At 42.1% G+C, this 18,547-nt stretch overlaps 1 protein-coding gene across 4 annotated transcripts in view; it reads right to left on the reverse strand.

The window, feature by feature from the left end:
• phactr2 (phosphatase and actin regulator 2) overlaps window positions 1–18,547 on the reverse strand; it is a 73,652-nt gene that overhangs the window by 26,888 nt on the left and 28,217 nt on the right. Inside the window, exon 1 of one of the 4 annotated variants that reach the window (XM_012864992.3) lies at window positions 15,528–15,767. The exons of the other annotated variants lie outside the window; for them this stretch is intronic. Coding sequence (XP_012720446.2) covers window positions 15,528–15,570 — 43 coding nt within the window. The 5' untranslated portion in view covers window positions 15,571–15,767. Of the gene's footprint in view, window positions 1–15,527; window positions 15,768–18,547 lie in introns of those variants that run through there. 4 annotated transcript variants of the gene reach the window in all.

Below are 18,547 nucleotides of genomic sequence, written 5' to 3' on the forward strand. Positions count from 1 at the left end.
ACTATATGCATGTCTTCTGATAGTTACAAGCCCACAGCATCACAGATCCCCCTCCATACTACAGAGTCGGTTTATTTAAGTGGAAAATGCTATCCAAACTAACATGGCCCTATAAGAAAATCAAATCAAATAGCTGATCTCAAACCTTTTTTGGATGGTCTTTGCATTTAAAAGCCATAAAAAGCCAAGACAAAAGTCTATTAACTCAATGTTTATTCTTGCTGTAGTGTAGTTAATGTAAAAGTAGTGGATTGCCATTTAAGCAGCATTTCTCCTGTTTTGGCCTTTTTCTAAACAAATAATCAAAGACCTCCACAATCAAAAAGCAAATAAATTAATCAATTGTGTCTTTCATTAGTAAAAATGGAAAAACACAGAAAGCTGCACTGCAGAGACTCGAGCATGTGTCCCAAAACAACTGTTCTAACAAAGTCTCTCGCCTGCCTGCACACCAACACACATTTCCGGTTCCTGTGCTGATATCAAATCAAAACAATAGGTGCAGTTTAGCAGCTGCTTTGTGCAACTAATGATGGGAAAATCAGTGGCAGCACCTATAATCATAATAAGACCAACTACAAAGCCTCTTGTGGGTAAGGGCCAAACAGGAACAAAGGACTGAACACTTGCCGGGTAGACAAAGGAGAAAAACACAGAAACGGTGCACAGAAGTGAAAGAAAGCTTGACTTAAAAGAACAAAGAAAACAAGAACAGAAACAGAAAGAAATTCAAGTTCAAAGTTCAGGTTTTCTTTATAACCCAAGGGAGTCAATTGGATTTAGAGCTGGTAGCCAAGCCTGAACCATAAAAAAAAATGCATGCTGGGTATCATTTAGAGTAACGCTTTAACTGATAAACTGCTTCAGCAGTTTTCATGTCCTCTTATTTAATCAGAATACAGCAGTACTAAAAAACAACAACATGCTTTTAAAAAAAGAGGAAGATCTTGGACTTGAAGCAATATAGGAAACCTAAAGTCCAAATTGGTGACACACGTGCAGGACATAAAGGAACACGTAACACTTCCTAGGCATCGCTGACTAAGGGAAATTCATGCCCTGTCCTTTTATTATCACAGATTCAATCTTCAGAGAACGCCCAACTTGCAATCCAGACCAAAGGTTTCCAAAACATTAAGCCTAGAAGATGAGACTACAAATGTCAATAAAATATTATAAATCATTTTACACACAAACTGAAAGGCCTGTCCATGTCACGAACAAGCACCACAAATGCATTTAAGGACAGTTTGCCCTGATATTTTTCCTATACTGTAATTTTTACTTCAGCACTCAGTGCCGTGTATATTATCCCGGTAGGTTCCATAAAACAGTTTTACAATGAATCGTACCATCTCTATGCTGATGATATTCAGCTCTGCTGTTCATTCAGTTGGAGCTCCATAAACTCTCCTCCTAAATTGACTGCTTATCTAGCATCAATCATTGGTTAAGTGATTATTAAAATAGATTTAGGCCTTTGTCCAGCAAGTCAGGTGTTACGTTTGACTCACCTTTGTCTTTTTAAAATCATCAGTTTCTTTCATCCGGGAAACATTGCCAAGTTAACAAAGTTGCATAAAAAAAATAACTGAAATGATTATTTATCCTTTTATTCCTTCTCATCTAGACTACTGTGAAGTAAATGTTCAAAAAATCATAATAGAGAACAGAGAAAACGGAACGGATTGAATAATAAGACCCAAACAGAATATTAACACATCTAATAAGCTTCGGGACAGACTAGCATCACCTTACTGGTTACCCATTTATTCTATAGTCCATTTTAAAATTGTGGCCTTTTAGAGGTCCTCGTCCATCTCAGATCTGATCCTAATCTAACTCACAACCCTGCCCACACCTTGGGGTCTTTCAGGTCAGAAGTCATTTGTTTTGCGCCTGTACACTTTAGGACCAGAAGGAAGTGAGCCATTCAAACGGTGGCTTCCAAACTGTGGGAACTACTGCCTCTCCTTACATTGTTGACGTTCTGCTGATTCTTTTAATAAGCAGCTGTAAACTTTCACCAAATTGTTTCCCATGAAGATGGGCTGTTTCCTGTATGTGAAAGTGCTGAATGAATAAATTCTACTTGATATCTTACATTTAAAGAGTAATCATATCTCTGGAACCTATCAACATTTTGTCACATAAATACAAACTTAAACACTCTTTTGGATGGTTTTATGTGATAGACCAAGGCATAACATTTTTAAATAATAAAGCCTATATCGTCTGAGGGGAACACTGTTCAATCCAACAGCTAGAAATGGAACAAATATGGCGGAACTGCAAACCTAGCATGACGTGACCTGAGGTCATGAAGGAGATGTAGTGAACATGTGAAAAGAGGGCGCTCTGGTTAGCTTAGACCAAAATGGAACATGTGAAATGCTATCTGTGGTGGAAAACTGACCCCCTGCTCATCACCCTGAACACACCATCCACCAAGTGGGTGGGATACATATGCACACCCCACTTTTTATTTTTTTTTTCTATATGAAAGCCTTGCGACCTTTTCTTTCCAGTCCGCAGACATTCACTACTTTCTGCTGGTCCGTCACGTAAACTTTTTGTAAAACGTACTGATGCTTGTGGTCGTTAGGAGATAAAACGGGGAATTAAGAGTTTTGCAAGGCATTGTAAGTGGGGATGCGGAAAGGCAGGAAGATGGAACAGGCTTTACTTCCTCCTTTGACATCTGTTTTAAAGATCTGTATTTCTTGGATTGCTCACCCTGGAAGGTTTTTGACATACAGTCACTACAGTCAACTAAAATGAGACTAACAACATGCTAAAGCCTGTTTTTTTTTTTAAAGTTGTCTGACTAAGTTTTCCTCAAAAAAGATGGTAGTATTGTGAAAGCTACAAATACACCTAACCGTTCCAGAGGTGAACTGCCTTCAGACATAGCACTTAGCACTCATATTTTAGGTACAGATTACACTCCAAGCTTTTTTTTTTCTCTCTCTTTCTTATTTTGAATCATCCAACCACGAATAGTGAGTCAGAGTTTGGATGTAGAGCAGATGTGGCGACGGGTAGGCTAAACAGAAACACAACTTGTGACACAACCAAAATCTTTCTGAGGTAATCCCCCACCGGGTTTATCCAGTAATGCTGGATAAACCCTAATAATAGTTCTTTTTACAGTCCCACGTGATACAATGAACAAAACACCCCAAAACTTTAAAAGACAATTTGTTCAGAGTTTTATTGGATGCGTTGTTCTGTACAGAATTATCCCCTGAAAACAATGAGTTGTAATGAAGCCAGTGTGTGTGTGTGTTTTCTCAGAAGTTATAGCGGGGACATGTGTTGAGGAGGAAGGGAAAGGGAGAGGCTTGTTTCCTTCCTTCACTGGAAGTCACCAGGGAGAGAAGAAGTAGACGTCACAAACAGAGGAAGACAGATGGAGCTGGAGGAAGAGGTAAAAACATACAAAGAGAAGCAAATATAAGGGACAGAAGGAGGCAACAGAAACCCCGTGCCGGGGCAAAATAAGCTGTAAGAAAAGATGGCAGGAAACGCAGGAAAAGAAGATGAACAAGACAAAAAGAGGTAGTGGTAGTGGAGGGAGGGCCAACCCAACCTAACATCAGCTGCAGATTTAACACTTAGGTCATTTCTTCCAGATCTAAAACCCAGAGCACCAAACCGTTTAACGCTCACAGGGCAAGCAACCTGGACTTTGTCTGGACTAATACTCCATTTGGACCGTCCCACCGTGGCTTGCCCGTGTTTTACTGCAGTCACAATAGCTGACAGACGGCAGGGGGAAATATCAGTTTCTATGTTAATAATCTCTCCCTATGATCCTTCCTGCTTCTACGGTGCTGTAGATTCAGCAGATTCAAGCACACCACAACGCCGTTATGCAATCCATAAAGCGATCGTGCGGAGCATTTTCATCATTAAAACAGACTTGAGGTTTCACTCAACTCTGGTTGAAGTAAGCTACAAAACTATCCGAGCGCTGCGCTGACTGCGCCACAAGAAGCTCCAGTTTGTTTCCATCCCCCGCCATGGGTCCCTTCCTGTATCTCACCACCTCAAAGCGTTTCCACAACCTGAGAGAGCAATGGTAACCTTACTACAAAGAGCAAGAAAAGTCGCCACAAGCATAGGAGGGGAAAGTACGGTTAGGGTTAGATGTTTTATTTCATTTCTCTGGGATATCAGACATGCTTTTAGGGATGGGCTTACGTTTTCATGTGTTTTTAACTGTGTTTATGAGAGGTTTGTAACAACACATCCAGCTCATAAGATGAGAATAGAGCTGCACGTTATGTTGAAGACAACCGCTCACATTTTCCCTAATTGTTGCACGTCTCTCTGGAGCGCTGCAGATGCTCAGCCTCTTTGCAGCTGCACATCTCAACAATGATCTGCTGCTGGAAGTTTCAACTCCGCTGACATGTCGAGTACAGCCAGAAAAAAAAAACGCTTTTCGATCGACAAGGCAAGCACACAAGACTGGTTTAGAGGAACTTTCCCAATAAAGGCAGACTGATAAGAACTAAACGATGCCACACGCTACGCTAATGCTACAAGCTAACACTACGACGCTGATGTTTGAGAGTAATGTAAAAAAAGCTCGGTAAACTTCTTGCAGTGAAGTAGTGAACCTCCCGGACGAGGCAAGCTAACCCAGTCTGTTTAAGCCCTAGTTTCACGGGCACGGACAGCCCAATGACGGGGTTCTGGTTCTGTCGGTCTGAGCTCCCTTGTCGAGACGTGCTTCTACACAAGGTTTCACTCGCAGATCAGTCTGGCTACTTTCCGTTAAAGAAAATTTGGAGCAGTTCACCAAACGAACGTCCAATCAGCGTTGGCTTTGAGGCGGGTTGAGGTGTGACGCAACGAGAAGCGCGACAGTTAGGTCTAAAGAACATGGCGGCTTCAGCCGATGAAACTAGCGTTAGCGTGGCTATCAAGCAAGTTTTATCGGAATTACAGAGTATTTCTTCACTGAAAGAAGAGCAAAACACTGCTTTGGAGGCTTTTCTCAGAGGAAAACATGTTTTTGCTCTTCTCCCGACTGGTTTCGGCAAGAGCTTGTGGTTGTGTTTTCGTCGTCGCTGTTAGTATGTCATATGCTTCGTTGATCTGATTGGTTTAATTGGTCTGTCTAGCACCAACATAGGCCAATCAGCTAACCAGTATTTTCGCCCCTTCCCAAAATTACTTCAACAAAAGGTTTCCAGATGGATATGCGGAGCAAATCCATCTGCCGGAGTCAGGTTATGATATAGAGAAACAATGAAACAAACCAGGGAACCCCCACACTTCTGTTTAGTTATGAAGCTATTGGAGGCTAATGTAACTAATTATAAAACAGGTTATAGTGGCGCCATACTGGAGCTGACAATCAGAGCAGGAAAAGTAGCAACCCGCAGCTGCTGTAGTTGACCACTAAAGGAAATACGACGCTAAATCACCAAAAAGACAGGAGTTGTACAGGGCTGCTGCTGAGTACATTTGCATGGATCAGATCCTTCTTTACACTTCAACAATATGTTTTGTATGCACCGGATCCATCTTTGTTTTCAATCACAATATATTTTAGTTTAGAATTAACATGCCCTGCGACAGACTAGCGACCTGTCCAGGGTGTACCCCGCCTCTCGCCGAGTGAACGCTGGAGATAGACACCAGCACCCCCCGCGACCCCATGAGGGATTAAGCGGGTTTGAAAATGGCTGGATGGATGGATGGAATTAACATTTATCTATCCCACAGTGACAGAAGAATTTCTGTCATATTCCGATTCTGTTCATAACTTTTATGGACAGAATTTCTAGGCGCAGCCAAGGTGTTGAGGGGATCCGCTTTGGTGGCCTTAGGATTGCGTCTCTGCTATTCGCGGATGACGTGGTCCTATTGGCTTCATCAGGGCGTGATCTACAGCTCTCACTGGAGCGGTTCGCAGCCGAGTGCGAAGCGGCCGGGATGAAAATCAGTGCCTCCAAATCCGAGACCATGGTCTTGAACCGGAAAAGGGTAGAGTGCCTTCTCCGGGTTGGGGAGGATGTCCTGCCCCTAGTGGAGGAGTTCAAGTATCTTGGGGTCTTGTTCACGAATGAGGGGAAGATGGAGCGGGAGATCGACAGGCGGATTGGTGCAGCGTCTGCTGTGAAGCGGGCGCTGTACCGATCCGTTGTGGTGAAGAGAGAGCTGAGCCAAAAGGCGAAGCTCTCGATTTACCGGTCGATCTACGTTCCTACCCTCATCTATGGTCACGAGCTTTGGGTCGTGACCGAAAGAACGAGATCCCGGATACAAGCGGCTGAAATGAGTTTTCTCCGTAGTGTGTCTGGGCTCTCCCTTAGAGATAGGGTGAGGAGCTCAGTCATCCGGGGAGGACTCAGAGTAGAGCCGCTGCTCCTCCACGTCGAGAGGAGCCAGTTGAGGTGGCTCGGGCATCTGGTCAGGATGCCTCCTGGACGCCTCCCTGGAGAGGTGTTCCGGGCACGTCCCACCGGGAGGAGGCCCAGGGGAAGACCCAGGACACGCTGGAGGGACTATGTCTCCCGGCTGGCCTGGGAACGCCTTGGGATTCCTCCTGAGGAGCTGGCCCAAGTGGCTGGGGAGAGGGACGTCTGGGCCTCCCTACTGAAGCTGCTGCCCCCGCGACCCGACCCCGGATAAGCGGAAGACGACGGACGGACGGACGGACGGACTATCCCACAGTAGTATAATTCAATTGCATCATCAGCAAATTCACCCTTAAGGTAAGAAATTATAACAAAATAAAAACAGCATGACTGAATCAAAGGCACATACTTCATAAAGGACGTATGTAATAATATTTATTATTAAAAATGTAATAAACACTATTAGTATTACCTGCTCTACTGTTTTGCCAAACAAGGACGTGACATTTAAAGTATACATTTCTCCAATTGAAGGCTGGCTAATAATAAATAATTTTCTTATTCTTGGTCAAAAATAACCCTGTGCCTTCAACAAATGTAGCCGTGGAACCAAAAATGCTATTGAGTATTTTTAGAATTAGTATCTTGGTATTGGTATCAAGTTTAAAATTTCTGTATCGTAACAACCCATTAAGAGCCATAATTTACCAGTGAGTAAAAATCATTGGCTAATAACCAAAAGGACTCTTTAAGTAAACCTGTCAGAGCTGCTATGGTATTTACCTTACAAACTGGCTGGCTTTCACCATTTAACAAATGAGATAAAAGATTGTTTATAAGACCACAAGCCTAAGTCAAGTCACAAGTCTCCAGGGCAAAAGTCTAAATCACATCTGATCTTCTCATTTTTGTGACTTACTGTAAGCAGATCCCAACTTTACTGCCAGTAGTGGCTAATGGTTAAACTCTTGCTCGGTTTTCAATATGCTCACAAACCGTTGATAGCTGGTTTGTAGGCAAAACATTTTAACAATCTTGGCAATCTTTTCCAGAAAACCGTCTACTTCTCTATTGCTCTCATTCAGTCTTATTTGCTCTTGTTACGCTGAAGTGACTGCATTCTGTATTGGTTTCCAGGCTGTAAATAAATCACATTACAGCTTTCCGTAACTTATAATGTGTAGTCACGATTACAAAATCAGCGATTATAGTTTTATTGCTCAAAATCCAGAGTTTTTATATTTGAGATGGAAGCATCTGTTCTTCACTTGGCAGATAAGACATTAGCACCCCAGCAGTGGGAGGAGAGGAACATCTTAGTGTCTGCAGATGTCATTTACAGAAAAAGCCTTGTTTTCAACCCCACAGAGCAAACGCACAAGAAACGGCCATGGTAAAACACAACTTTCTGGAAAATTATATTCTGGGAGGAAAAACATGGCTGGTCGTATAGCTTAAAAGACACCTAAACACGACGTCAGCCAGTTTTTTCTAAGCTAGTGTTGTTGGCCAGGCAAACGAGCAGTATTTTTTTTTCCTTCGGTCAAGGATGCCAACACAACAGAGCAACCTAAGAACTATTCCTTTTCTTATTTCAAAATAAGAACCTCAAGCATAGAAGCAAGGTTTAAAGTAGGGCTTCATTAATTAGTCGACGTAATCAACAATATTGATGATGAAAAAACGGTGACGCAAAATTTCAAGCGTTGTAGCATCGTTTAGAAATTATTATTAGTTATAAAACATTGCTGAGTCTTACCATATTTCACTCAGGAGTGGACGGTTTAAATCACAGAGCAGTTCAAACATGTCGATATGCTCCCCGTCTTACAATCTTTGGAAACCTTTAGCCATGTGAAAAGCTTGAGGGGCGAAAGATTTAGTTTCTTATTACATTTGGAACTTTATTTGATGTTTTAACAGACAGACAGACAGACAGACAGACAGACAGACAGACAGACAGACAGACAGACAGACAGAATATTAAAAATAAATTAAATAAGTAAAATTTAAAATCAATATTTCATGGAGGATCATTTATAAATAAATAATAAATAAAGGATAGTGGCAACAACAGACAATTAAGGGGAATTCAAAGGTGTGTAGACTACAACAAGTGAGTCAAAATATTTTTACAAGCAACTGAAGTGATGACGGAGATCATTCAAAAAAATGATTGTGATTAGTAGACTAACTGAATAAATAATCAGTTAGTACTAATAACTAAAAATAATTAGTGGACTATTAAATTAATAATTACTTGTAAGGCACTCACCTTAAATGTTATCATTGTGTTTTGTTAATGTGAGGTCTGGCCTACATTTGAGCCCTGTTGCATAACAAGAACTCAAATGTATAAGCAATCATGTGTGATGAAAAACATCTAAGTTACTGTACTATTTGGCCCCTGACTGTTATGTACTACTGCCACCACAGGAGATTAACAGGCGCCAAACTGTCCTGAAGCTGTCTGTGAAACTCCAGGAGTTTGCAGACGACACTGTTATCATTGATCCGATACAGGATGGTGACAATTCTGCATACACAGGAGGTGGGTCGGCTGGTCCTCTGGTGCGGTCACAACCCCCTGGAGCTTAACGCACTCAGGACAGTGGAGATGACGGCGGACGTCCGGAGTACACTCCCCACACTGCCTTCCCTCACCGTCCCCAACAACACTGCTGTGGATCACTTCTGGGCCCGAAGAGAAACTGAGGTCCTCACACACAGGCGATGTTGGCAGAAGGCTTCCTGCTGCAACTCAAGAAGTACCAACCTTCCACAGCAGCTACACCGCCATTATTCAGCTTGTTTAGTGCACATCCATCACTAATTGTTTTGACTTATCCACAAAACAGGACTGGTCCAAACTATTATGAACAAGTAGGTCTGTAGTGCTTTTAAAAAAACAAACAAAGTGCTATACAGGTAGGCTTACATAACAATTAAAAGAAAAAAATAATGCAAATACAAGTTTGACAGTAGGGCTGACCTTCCTTCCATCCAGGATTTGTACAGGTCTCGGGTCAGGAAAAGAGCCGCTAACATCTCTGCAGACCACACACACCCTGGACACAAACTGTATATCCTCCTACCTTAAGGTCAGCCCTGCAGAGCGCCTATTACCCAAACCAGCCTCCTCAGAGACGGTTTGCCCTCCATGCCGTCCCTCTGCAGCATGTTTGCTCTCGTCAGACAGGGTGCCAACCAAACCGACAGCTGGGGTGTAATGAGGGAGATTTGGTGCACCAGTCTAATGTGCTGCCACTGCGTTATGTGAGGAGTCTTGAGTTAGGACTTTCAGAGTGTGTCCGGTAACAGCTGCTCTTGTGGAAAAACCTTTCATAAAAACTAAGGCTGAGTCACCCAAAGTGTCTCTAATCGACTGCATCACGCTCTCCTCTCTAGGGCGGGAACTTCATGCTGTAGAAATATGGCAGCATGCGTCACATCCGTCCTAGAGCTAAGGAACCACCGCATAGAGTTCACTCGTCATTGAAGAAAACCTGCCTTGGAATAAGTTACTAATTTCCTGTCAAGCAGATCCGGGCGCTTGGAGGAGATGTCAGTCAGACAGCAATAGACTACCAAAAGATAATCAATAAAAATCTATCATCAAAGGAAAATGAACGAAAGCGAGTATCCAGGTGGGGGGTGTTCGGCAGCAGGACTCAGACTACGCTTGCATTTGGTGAAGGTAAGCATTAGATAGGCAACGATCCCAAGCATTAAATAAGCATTGGGTTATAAGGAACGTCAGAAATTAGTATTGGGTTTCTCAGACATGTTTAAGGGAAAACAAAGGAGCTAGTGGTGGCCTTTCACAGGCACCCCCCCACCGCACTGACACAGCGGAACATCCAGGGAACTGATGTTCAGATAGTGGACCCCTATAAGTACCTGGGTGCTCACCTGAACCATACTCTTTATCGTCAACATCAACGAAGTCTGCCACCCCATTCGTGGAGCTGTTGCATCCTAGATGCTCAAAGGAGCGCTTCTGCAGGTCGTTCCTCCCAGCTGCTGGTAGACTTTACAATCTCTGCTGCTCTCTACAGACTCAATAACTGTTTCCAAACATCCTAATGGTTGCACAAGTTCTGATCCAATCATGAATGGTTTACACCGTCTCCCAGATACTAAGATACATTTGCACACGTCTTAGCTACTTTGAGATGCTGCTGCTCTACTATGCATATTGCTATTATACTATCTGGGGTTTGCACATTTCCAGGTATCCCATCAAAAAATAAAAAAAATAAAAATTGCCCTAAACTGTAAAACCTGCATTGCATTTCTTCTTAGATAAATTCCAAAGTTCAATATTGCCTCCCAAGACAAATCACATGATCACTTGAAAGGAAGAAACCCAACCAGCGTTAGCCGATGTCAAAGAATCACCAAAAGATCTCTCATAGACTACGATCACACTGCAGGCCTTAATGCTCAATTCCCATTTTTTTGTGAAATCCGATTTTTTTGCGTGGTTGTTCACATTTCCAAATATATGGGACTTGTATGTGATCCTCTGTGTGAATTGCATTCATACAACTTAAGTGTCCCACATGAGTAGTCGAGGAGGCGATGACGTCACACGTAGCAAGCGTCCTCAGTGTTTGAGGAAGTAAACATGGATTATAATGCCGGCGCGCATTTTGCGGTCATTAATTTATTTTCTAACCGGAGCTTTCTCTCCACTGAGTGCTCTTCTCATTGTAGTCCGCTATGGGTTCGTCTTTCTTCCCGCTTCTGCATAGCAGGATGCAGAATAGTGACGTTTGTTGAGTATCAGTGACGTACAGGTCAGATAAATGCGACCTGGCCGTACAGACACAGGTCGCATTTGAAAAGATCAGATACATATCGGATTCAGGACCACATATCCAAGTGGCCTGGGTCGCATTTGAAAAAATCCAATCTGTGTTGTTCAGACTGTCATGAAAAGATTGCATATGGACAAAAAAATAAAAAAAAAATCGGAATTGGGTCACTTCAGGCTGCAGTGCGAACGTAGCCATAGTTTCCTCTAACCAGTTGTTACAGTGCTTTAGTTTCAGTTCATGGCTGATGTAACACCTATTCTTATTAAAAATAGCTGCCCCTCACAGCATACCACCTTACCACTTCCTGATTACTCTATCTATGCTAATGGAGATGTGCCCTCCTCCCTCCATCAACTTATCTTTGTAAATCAGCTAATGGGCAACACTGGGAGACATATGGATTTCCTCACCATTATTATTCAAACATGCCCAGTGGCTTTGCAAAAACACACATTGGTAGTGTTTTTTTGTTTGTTTCTTTCTTTTTTAACTCAGCAACGGAGGATCTTTTTCCCCCAAGGGCATTAAACACAATAGATGTCAGGCTTGATCAGCTCGTTCTGATTTTGAGCCGTTCCATTTTTTAACTAAGGATGTAGCACATAAAACAAAAATTTTTTTTGTGTGTTACATCCTTAAGTTCTAAAATCTTCATTTTCAAATCTGACAAAAAAAGAATGATAAAAAAAGAAGGCATTACAAGAACATTTACATTAATGGCTCAAAGTATACGTCTCTAAGCTTTATGCGACTCTCCTACTAGAAATGAAAGGGACTCTGAGCTAAATCTGTTGGTTGACAATTTTATAGAACAAAAATTGAGGGAGTTTATTTAATAAATTTAATAAAGAGGAAAAAGAAAACAAGATTTTTCAGTATTTGACCCGTCACCATCATGGTCAATCTGTGAGAAACTGCCAGATTCTGATTCGTCACCAACTAATTGGGTCATTTCTTACATCAACTACTAGTTTTGCATTAGTATTCATTTAAGGCCAGCAAAACAGTGGTCAGGTTTTTCCTGCTCATTACAGATGTTCGGTTTTATTTGGCCTGAGCTGCAGATTTACATGATGACTAAGTCAAAAGGATGTTTTTCTAAGAACTAACACATAAATGAGAAAGAGTGTTGCGCTCTCTTTGATCAGAGGTAGTGGTTTTGAATCAAACAGAAAATGAAGACAGCACAAGCTCTCCATTTATCCATCAAAGCACGCTCCGGCACCTGAACCGATCACAATGTCGTCATAAAAAGCCAATTTCTCTCAGTACTCTCCAATTTCAAACTGTTTTTCTGATAGGGAAGTGTGCACATCTTAATAGAGTCATCTTTGTATAAATTCATCATTAGAATATTTCCTAGGTGCGTGGTGCAGAAAACGTGTTACCTATTCAGCTCTGCCCACTTATCTTCGTTGGGACTAAGCTTGGATTTTGTGATGGCCACTTTAAAAAAAATCACTGGCACCGTTTTCCTTCAACCACTTTCCAATTTAGGAGCATGTTTAAAGTACTTCTTGATTCTGAGGTCGACCAACTCGAAAATACATGCATTAGTGACCATATTTTCAAAAAATGTAGCATTAAGATCGTGATTGCGCCGTTAAAAGTATTTTTTAAGGACTTAAAAGGCTGAAAATTCACAATTTGGGTCGATGACGTAGTTTGTAGGCGTTGCCCAGGCTACGCTACAGAGAGTTCAATGAAGTACACCACGAGAAGTTCAGATGGTGATTCACAGAGTGATGATTTTAACATGAAAGACAGCGCAAGCGTCTGTTACGACTCGGGTAAGTCTGAAAAAAAACATTTTAGGAGAATAAACGGAATGGTTTGCTAATGTATAATTGGAATCGGTGCTCATAATCGCGGTCATGGCTGACCGTTCGGAGGTAAACACGGAAACATCTCGTTGAAGCTCGATTGTCTGGCATCGTTCACTACCTCTCAGCACAGCAGCGCCGTGCAGAGAGGTAGTGTAGAGAGCATGTCGCTTCTCAGCAGACTGCTGTGATGACGGCGAGATTTCTCCGCTTCACTGCGCGATGAGTGAGGAGACACCGGGACTTTTTGGGTTCGGAAATGTGTGTAAAGAGACATTATCCTTGTTGGTATTTGACCAACCATAAGCCACACACTTTTTAGCCATGTTTAATCCGTCTATTTGTGTTTGAGAAAGCGAGTTTGCAATCAAGTATCTTGTTACCATGTCAACAGATCAACGCCTACCCACGAATTACGTCATTGGTCATGCAACATTTTTTTATGAGCCTTGAGCTAAAAAGCCTTAAAAATCCAATTTTTCATCGAATTTTTTATTTTATTTTTTTCCTCAGGTCATAATAATATGTGAACTTTCTAACATTTAGCAACTTGTATGATCTCAGAATCAAGAAGTACTTTAAGGTCACGGAAAAACCCGCTTCTGCCCAGGCTTCAAAGTCCTGGCTGATATTTTAAGACGCCGCTTCAATGTTTTCAGACAACGTTCTTTCCGCCTGACACCATCTGTAATTGTGAAGTTCACAAAACCCTCCTCCGCCAAAAACACCCACACAGCCTGATGCTGCCACCCCGAGGCTCCACCGTTGGCACGTTGTTCGCAGCTTTGCAAACGTCCTCGTTCCCCCCCCCCAAATGGAACAGCGGTCATTTTTGGCCATAAACTGTGCATTGAGTTTCACAGGACCACAGCACATCTCTCCAGTTAAGATCCTTTTCCCCAACTGAATGACAAAAAAAATATATATATATGTATATGTATTTTTTCTTTTTTAAACGTTGCTTTTGTGGCAGGGAACTCCTCCTTGTTGAGTTGCCTTTCAGCCCACGTGGTGCAGGGCTTCAGCGAGCATCTCCACTAAGGTCTTTAGTTTTAGTTCTAGGGTTGAAACACATATTTAGCACCAAAAATAAATAAATAAATCATCGGGCGTTTTGGAAATTGTGCCAGCTGCTAAAACAGATCCACGATTCTCATCTCTTTGCTGATATCTTTTGATTTTTTCCCCCCGTTATAACCACACAAGGGAGCAGCGTGTTTCAGCTGTCAGCCTAATACATCCATGGATGTGCCTCCAAGCAACTCGGCTGTTGTGAATTAGCCTACAGGGCATTTCAAAAGCGATGCCACCATCAGCAGAAGCCTACAAAGCAGTGACAACACGACATAGTAATCTCACGGTAAGTTTCATTCTAACTTTCAAATAAAAAACATCTGTGTGTCATTCAGTCAAACACTTTTGTAATCCTAAGGGATCTGAAACAGGACAAGTCTAGTTTGAGTCAGAGAATAAAGGGGGCAACAGTTTTCTCTTTATAACGTGTATGCAACCATCTATACGTTTCAATACAAAGTAGATCACCCTGTGAGCGACAGATCTAGATTAGATTAAATTGCACCGTTATACAAACTTGGCACTTTGAATTGAAGAAAAATATGATATTCTGATCTACATTCAGGTACACCTGCAAGATTTGTTTGAACATTTGGACTGCTGATCGTGATCTGAGGGGAGAATAGGCTGATTCCAATATCAATTTAACGCATTTAAAACACACACAAGGATTGGGCCAGCATCTAAGTGGTGTAGTTGACTTTTTAGTCATGGGTAATCTTTTCAAATCAGGAACATATCCCATGAATTAGTCTGAAGTCTAATTTAGAGCTCTTGAGATGTATGGACAACAAACTGAGTTCTCTCTGCAACTGTCAAATCTGAGGCAAAGTTGTGAAATTTCCTGTTGCGCCTTCCTAAAAGACGCAGGCCCGCTTGCTGACAGACTAAAGACATTTTTGTTGTTGTTGTTTAAACGGCCTCCGGTTCCATTCATAAACCACCCGTCGGTCGCTATTGTGAGTAGAAATGCAGAATAACAAACATTTAAGTTAGACTCTATTGAGGAGGGGGTGTGGAAACGAACCAACCCCAATCTCTCCTTCGGGCTCATCTGAGACCGAGAACTTGGCTTTAATGAGTGGGAGGCAGCGGAGCGGCCGCGTAAAAGCGGCCCCTGGGTGATAAAGCCCAGCGCCGGGCTTGTTCCCCGGCTCTTTAACCAGCTCCATGACAGCGCAGCCAGCGGCGCGTTTAGAGACGCACAGCCCGCGTAGAGAGAAAAATGCCAGGAGGACTGCAAGTTAGCCAGATTAGCTTCAACGCGTTCAGCTCTCTCAGCGCGTCTGTCGGAGCTGTTTGCGTAAGGAAAAAAAAAAAAACTAAAGTTAAACAAAGAGAGCGAGAAAAGCGCAGACTTCCTGGGTAAAGATAGCGGATGGTGTGTGAGTGAGAAACAAGAGGAAGGCTGACTGACATCACGCACTCACCGCTCGCTGACTGGGACACGGCAGACACAGCGGTCTGACCCATATTCTGCTCCAGCAGCGGGCCGGGCCGGACCGGGTTCCTCCACCCGAACCCGCTATCACGGCTTCCTATCCCCGCATGAGGTCCGTCCGCAGCCGCCGAGCGCCTTCATGTCAGCGCAAGAAGTTTCTCACGGTGATGGCCGAGGCGCAGGAAACTTGCCTCACGCGTCAACCAACTCGCTGAGAGTGGGTCGCTGTGACGTCGTCACGTCCCCTCCCACCACGTCGTCCTGTGAGCGGCTGTTCACTCCGCGTCCGGCCGTTAGTTTACGCTCGCTGCCAGCCGTGCGGCACGGCGGCTCCGACCAGGAGCTCTGCTCGGGTGCTCATAGTTCTGTTTGGATTTTGGTACAAAACTAAACTAAAAAAAAAAATACATAAAATGTCGCCATTTGCTCCTGCACCCACAAATTAAATCCACACAAGCACTTCTCTGGCTCGTCTGTCTTGGAAAACTAGAATGGCAGGACTGTAAACCTAACATGCTGGTGAAGATCCTCAGTCATCCAGGTCATGGTCATTCCAAAAAAGTTAAAAAACAAACAACTGGACTTTTTTCCGAAGTTTGAAGACTTTTCGCTTCCTATCCAGAAAGCTTTCTCAATTCAAAATGTCTGGAGTAGTGTGGAGTAGCAAGCAGTATAGTACTGCCCAACAGGCCTTGTAATGGTGTAGATAACATGCAAATTGAACCGAAACAGGTCCACCCCCTTAGTATGACGACCTTAACGACTCCCCATTACAATTCAAAATGTTACTCCAGACATTTTGAATTGAGAAAGCTTTCTGGATAGGAAGCGAAATGTCTTGGAACTTTGAAAAAAAAAGTCCAGTTGTTTTGTTTTTTAAGTATTTTGGAATAAACCCAACATGACTGCCCCAACCAGGGGTCCGCAACCTACGGCGCCAGAGCCACAAGTGGCTCGTTGGACCTCCCACAATGGCTCATTGGCTAAAGAAACAACAGACGTATGTTTTTTTCAAATAATAGGTAATAGATATTATAGATGACAACTCAGTTTTTTCATGGAATAACTGCATTGAATTTCCATAACAGAACGACACTAAACATACCAGCAATATATATATTTTTACATCTATTTTGCTTGTCGTTATTTAGCTTGCAATGAATGTGCAACAAACGTCAATATACATGGAAAGAAAATATACCTATCCTCTTTTTTCAAAACGTTTTACGTTTTTCTTTGTTTTAAAACGTAACAAAAGAAATACAATGGAGGCTCAAAAGATCATTTAAAATAATATTATTTAGCTAAAAAAAATGGCATTAATTAGAAAAGCCAGGAGTCCAACCCTGAAGGTGCTGCAGAGATCCGGAGCTCAGATTGGAGAATCTCTCCATTCACAAAGACTAGTTAGTCTAAGAATCCCTGCCAAGGAGTCTCAGCTTAAGAGTGAGTCAGACAGTTTGTCTTAGTGAGGTGTGGTTGACCCCGTTGCTAGGTGTGATGCTGTCTTCTAAGACCTGTGATTGGTTCATGCAAGAAGCAAACAGGAAAACAACACAACTGCGCTCCTAGTGATCAATGGGGAGACATTAACCGATTAGAATGGATTAAGAAATGTGTGTAACGATGATGAAACCTAGCGACATTAAATAATAGTCATACAGGATCAAAATGTCTGAACACACCTTACTTACATCCTCGTCATCATTTTTGATTTACTTGTACTGTTTACTCTCCCTACTGGTCATTTTCCTACTTCATCTATTGGATATTAATGTGCACTCGCCTGTCAGCATTTTATTGGGATTACCTGCTTGTATAAAGCAGAAGGACTGAAATAAAAGGGAAGAAAAAAGGTGAAGAAAACTGAACTGGACAGAGGAGCAGCAGCGCCTCTGTCCACACAGCTCTGGGAGGAGAATTGAGGAGTGTTGGTAGATACATTTCGGGATCATGGTGCGACGAGTTAGACTTTGAATTGCATTGCCAATCATATCAATACGTCCTTTTCTCTGCTTCTTACGTCTGTCTCAGTATCAGCCTGGAAAGTGAGAAGCGTTCCCTGCAGCAATTAAAAGCCAGAGAGGATCACACAAGCAAACTTCTAGACGACGGTTTAGGCTACTGACATCATCATGTACAATACAGAAAATACTTTGAAAATACTTTGTCACCTTTTTTAGATCTACCTTTTATGCATATGGCTTCATATTGTATCTTGTCTAGAGTGTATATTTATGTATATTTTTCTGCAAATATTTGTAATTCCTTTCAGAATTTTCAAATTATTTTAACTTGTTTATCATTTTACAGTCTGTAAACAATATAGATATTCATCTTTACTAGATTGTGTTTATATTTCCCACTTTTTATTCATGATTATTCTATTCTATTTTTTCTATTATCTATTAATCTTCAATAAAATTACATTACTAGAGCATCACCTTTAACCCCTCTGGCCACTGAAACGAATGAATTCCCCCCTTTGGGGATGGTAAAGTTTATCTTATCTACTTTTGGAAGAATGTGCTCTCGCTAGGCCAAACCAAAAATGGACCTTCTGGGCTACTGGCAAAAGGGGAAAAACTAACTCCTCACATTCCCTGAACACACCATCCTCTCTGTGACTCATGTTGGCAGCAACATGCTGTGGGTGTGCTTTTTCCTAGTAGGAAAGCAGGAAAGTATTGATGGGGAAAAAAACAATTTCTTTTAAAAGGTGTATATTTGCCCATTTTATTCCCAGAAGCTAGTTAGAATTTACTAGTTAAATGTCCCCTACACCCAAGACACAAAAACTATGTAGCAAATTAAATAAACCCATTATTTGATGCCTTATGAAGAGAAAGAACGTTCTCCTGCTGACACTGTGTTAATTGCACAGATCTATCCTAGAGGTTTCTGAACTCAACATCAGGCTTTGAAGTTTCTTTGCAGCAAAACTCTGAGCTTCAACAACTGTCTACTAGCCATACCTACAACTTTGATTAGAAACCTCTTCTTTGACCA

This window comes from Fundulus heteroclitus, chromosome 22 (genome assembly GCF_011125445.2).
Source record: "Fundulus heteroclitus isolate FHET01 chromosome 22, MU-UCD_Fhet_4.1, whole genome shotgun sequence".
Taxonomy (NCBI): domain Eukaryota; kingdom Metazoa; phylum Chordata; class Actinopteri; order Cyprinodontiformes; family Fundulidae; genus Fundulus; species Fundulus heteroclitus.